This window comes from Elephantulus edwardii, unplaced genomic scaffold (genome assembly GCF_000299155.1).
Source record: "Elephantulus edwardii isolate Elephantulus edwardi_28Jun2011 unplaced genomic scaffold, EleEdw1.0 scaffold00019, whole genome shotgun sequence".
Lineage (NCBI taxonomy): Eukaryota > Metazoa > Chordata > Mammalia > Macroscelidea > Macroscelididae > Elephantulus > Elephantulus edwardii.
Window position 1 is genome coordinate 17050256 of NW_006399769.1, and position 4669 is coordinate 17054924.

The 4669-nt window shown below is 37.2% G+C and overlaps 1 protein-coding gene across 1 annotated transcript; it reads right to left on the reverse strand.

Annotated features, from left to right (window-relative positions):
- Nucleotides 1–3998: 3998 nt before the first annotated feature.
- Nucleotides 3999–4220, reverse strand: LOC102873312 (ubiquitin-like protein 5-like). Its single transcript, XM_006882346.1, has one exon. The coding sequence runs from the start codon at nt 4218–4220 to the stop codon at nt 3999–4001; it is 222 nt and encodes a 73-aa protein (XP_006882408.1).
- Nucleotides 4221–4669: the final 449 nt, after the last annotated feature.

The window sequence follows — 4669 nt, forward strand, 5'->3', positions numbered from 1 at the left end:
GTATCATGCTAAATGCCTAAACATACATTATCTCAAATATGGCTTTATGGGAATAAAATTATTACAAATAAAGATGTTCACAAATAGTAAATAATCACTAAATGGTAGTTTACTACTAGTAATAATAACATTAGTAGTAGCTTTTTTTTTTTTTTTTTACTGGAGGAGCCTTGGTAGTGCAGTGATTAAGAGTTTAGCACTCAAAAAAAAAGTGTTTGGCACTGTAACAATGAAAAAATTTTTCTTTTACTTTTCAAAGAGAAGAGCAAATTGGGAGGAAGGGTGGCCAGGGAGAAAAGTGCAACAATGAATGAATGGAAATCCAAAGTCTCTGTAAACTGTCATTAAACTTAATAATAATAATAATAATAATAATGATGATGATAGAGTTTGACACTAACCAAAAAGTGAGTGGTGCAAACCCCCCAGTCTCACCATGGGAGAAAACTGTGGTGGTTTGTGTGGTACACATTTACAACTTTATAAATGTTGTCAAGCAGCTCTACTCTGTGCTGTAGGGTCACTGGGACTCAGAATTGATTTGAGGGTGATGAGCTTTGTTTGATTAGAGTTCCAGTCTAGCCACAACCTCACCAACATTTGTTGTTTGCTGTAGTACTTTGCAACTGTTGCTAGGGTGAGATGATATCTCAGAGTTGTTTTTTGTTCATAGATTTTTTAAATCCTTGCATTATGTTAGTTTCTAAGAATCTTTCACATTAAGAAATAGGTGCAAAAATGAAGTGTGTTGAACTATAAGTCCATATAGAAACATGAAGTAACTAACATAATGGATACCATTAGCTTTGCAGTTTGACGTGTCTTTCTCTCTGATTTGTCATAAGCAAATAAGAATTGTTCTAAAACGGAAAGATACTATTACTAAGGTATTTCACTTTCATTAAATTATGTCAAGTCATCATTTTAAGGTGAAAAATCAAACAAATCGTGGAAGAGACAATTATTAATGGCTAATCACTGCATGCATATTTCACAAATGCTTTCTTTCTAGTGTAGGATTCTGTTGGGAGTGGTTACCTGGTTAGAAATAGCATTTCCTAGTCCCCTCTGCATTCACGTGCCCTATGTACTTGATGAGAAGTGAGCTAGGGTGATTGTTCCCTCCAAGAAGAAGTTTCTTCTCCATGCTTTCATACTCTTTACGGTGACTTTGGGAGTTATATGTTGAAGATGGTGAGATCTCTGGAAAGGAAGGAGCCTGGATCCCTGAGCCGCTCCCTGGAGAAAGGAGAGCTACTTCAGCAGGGCTGTCCATCTGAACTTTGTGCAAAGCCCAGAGAAATAAACTTTTAATGTAATAGGCCATGGAGATTTGGGAGAAATGTGTTACTCTCAAAACTCAAACTCATTGTCATTGAGTCAGAATCAACTCATAGTTGACCCTCCCCAGTGGGTTTTCTGAGGCTATAAATGGCACGAAAGGAGAATGCCCATCTTTCTCCCACATGGCCTCGGACGAATTTGAACCAGCAGCCTTTAGGTTAGCAGGACAACTCTTTATAGACTAAACAAAGTATTCTATTCTCACAAATAACCTTTGCTGGTTTTTAATGACAGGATCTTACAGTAAAACAAACAGCAACAGCTGCATAGCTTACAATGAACGATAAAAAAACTGAGGTCTAAATATTTGATCCAGAGCCTTGAAAGTGATTCAGTCCTGTGAGCTCCACAACATTTCTTGGACAATATTCTGAAGAATCAAAGATAACAGGCTTTGATATCAAATATTTGGAGTCTAGTTATAATGTCTTATCTGTTCCTTATATTTGTGCCTTTATCTGTAACTTTTATTTTATTTCTTTAGGGAGCTCTAATGACCTCTGTGGGAAGCTGGACTGCTAACCCAAAAGCTAGTCCTCTCTAGTGGTTCAAACCCAACATCATTTTCAAAAAAGAAAGATAGGTCGTCTTCTCTCATGTGACTTACAACCTCAGAAGCCCAATGGAGGGCAATGAGTTGTTACCTCTCCACTAATAGAATAATTCCCCTTCTTAGTCCATCGTATGATCTGGCCCTGGATCTACACTAATATTTACTTTGTTGAACATTGTCCCACATACAAAATGCCTTACGTACAAATGTCCCACACAAAACTGATTATGTTACCAAAATGTTCCTGTTTCTTGTCTTGACTTCCTTATTGTCAACAATTGTTTCTCTGAGAATATTGTTTCTACTACGATTACAACTAGCTGATTAATTAAACAACCTTGACCTGACATATTTTGACAACTTGTTGCCCTTGAGTCAACTCCAACTCCTCGTGAGCCTCACTGGGCTTCAGAAGCTGTGACTCTTGACGGGAGATTGCCCTCTTCTACCCATAAAGCACCTGGTGGGTTTGACGCTTTGGTTAGTAGCACAGCATGTAATATTCTACCTGATTATTTGGACTATCTTGACTGCATATGTTTTATAAGAGAGGGAATATATGTTGGTAGCTGTTTGGATCTAGATTTTATACCTGCATTATACACATGGATCTATTAAATAAACATTTTTAAAAAATAGATAAACTGTTATTTTAAAATAAACAGCTTTCTTTTGTTTAGAAGACAGAAAAATATAGTAGATCTTAGGACTTTATGGACTTAATTTTATGACTTTGAATTTTCAGATATGATTCTAAAAACATATAACATAGAATATTTTTATCATTTTCCTTGTCAAAAGTATGATCATGGAGCTTGTGTATGATCTAGCCAACTACTCAGAATTTATCTCTTCAAATGGCCTTAGAAGTCCCAATTTTATGTTCAATAACCTCATTAAGTCTTAAATAGTCTGCTGTTTTGCTTTAAAAAAGACCTACAAAATAGAATTAATTTCTACAGCTGATGATAGAAGTAAAACAAAAGTAAAGAGGTCATAAAAAGTGTGATTTTTAGTCAGAAACTAGGAATTCAATATAAATCGAGAAAAGAATGGAACTTCTAATTTTGTGGTAACTTCAAAACAAGAGGTTACCCTATAACCTCATAATAAGAGGTTAACAAGATATATTATAACAAAACAAGAAAAAGTTGATGCATAACCCTCTTTCATCAAGTGCTTAAATCAGAATTTATTTTATGAGATGAAAAGTTTCGATAAATTTTAGAAACCACTCTTTTCCAAAGTGTAGAACATTAAAAGCACATGTACCTACAAGACTCACTTTTCCCAAATGGATTTATCAGGGGTTAGAGATGAATCTTTTCTTCAATTGAGTGCTTCCTCAAAAAGCTGAACATAAAATTTCATATGACCCAGCTAATCCATTGGAGAATATACCCTGGGAAAATGAGGACTGAGGCTCAAACAGAAACTTGTACACCAATGTTCATAGCAGCATTATTCACCATCGCAGGAACATGGAAACAGCCCAGATGTCCAACCACCAACAAATGGATTGAGAAGTTGTGGTACACTCACACAGTGGAATACTACACAGCACATAGGAGCAATGATTTTGTAAATTGTAAAGAGTGCTTCTTGTAATTTGTAGTGAGGTAGCAAATGAGCAAGTATCATTTATGGCTGTCACTATCCATTCAATCTGTATGCTGTACAAATCATTGAAGAAGCTGGACTCTGTGTCACCAGGATTGGAGGAAAAATCATCAGCAACCTGTGTTACATAGATGACACAACCTTACTTGCTGAAAGTGAAGAGGACTTGAAACATTTACTTCAGAAGATAAAAAAACCTACTGTTTTTATTATGGATATCATCGCAACATCAAGAAAACAAAAATCACCACCCCTGGACTAACAAGCAACATCATGATAGATGGAGTAAAGATTGAAATTGTCAACAATTTCTTCTTACTTAGATCCACAATCAACAGCCTTGTTATTAGCAGTCAGGAGCTCAGGAAACATTTTTTTTTCCAGCATCTAAGCTTTTATTAAAGTTTTTAAAAATGAGCGTCCATGCCAGTGAGGGTAGTGGTGGGGAAAAGGGATGGGTAAGAGAAGAAGGAATTCTGCCTTATTGGTAATACAGCTCCAGGTTCATCCCAATGTGGATTTCATAGTCGCCCAAGCACACGTGGCCCTTGAAAATGGTGTACCACTTCTTAAGGACAATTTTGTTCCAGCGGGTGCCAGTTTGGGCTGCGATGAGCTTCTTAAGATCTCCAATGGTGTCATCAGTGTTGCACTTAACGCGGACCTTCTTCCCCAGACAGTCATTGCAAACCACCTTGATCATCCTGGCTGTGGCTCGGACCTGCTCAGAACCAGCGACGCCACAAGCTTCGAGCTTCAACGCTAAGCTGGACCAGGAAACATATTTTATTAGGCAAATTTGCTGTCAGGGACCTCTCCAAACTACCAGGAGCAATGATAATAGTTTGAAGACTAAGAATTGATTTAGGTCATGGTTTTCTTCATCTTTTGTTATGGATCTGAGAGCTGGGCAATGAATAAGGATAACAGAATTTTGAGCTAGGGTGTTGGAGAAGAGTACTGAATACCCCATAGACTTCCAAAAGAATGAATAGATATATATGTCTTGGGGAAAGTGCGTCCACAGTGGTCCTTGGAAGCAAGAACAGTGAAGCTTTATCTCACATACTTTGGACATGTTGCTAGGAGAACCTATTCCTTGGAGAGGGACATCATGCTTAGAACTACGGAGGGTCAGTGAAAGAAAGGAAG

What these genes read in the sequence shown, in the direction of transcription:
- LOC102873312 (XM_006882346.1), bottom strand. Translation starts at nt 4,220, where the DNA reads ATGATCAAGGTGGTTTGCAATGACTGTCTGGGGAAGAAGGTCCGCGTT.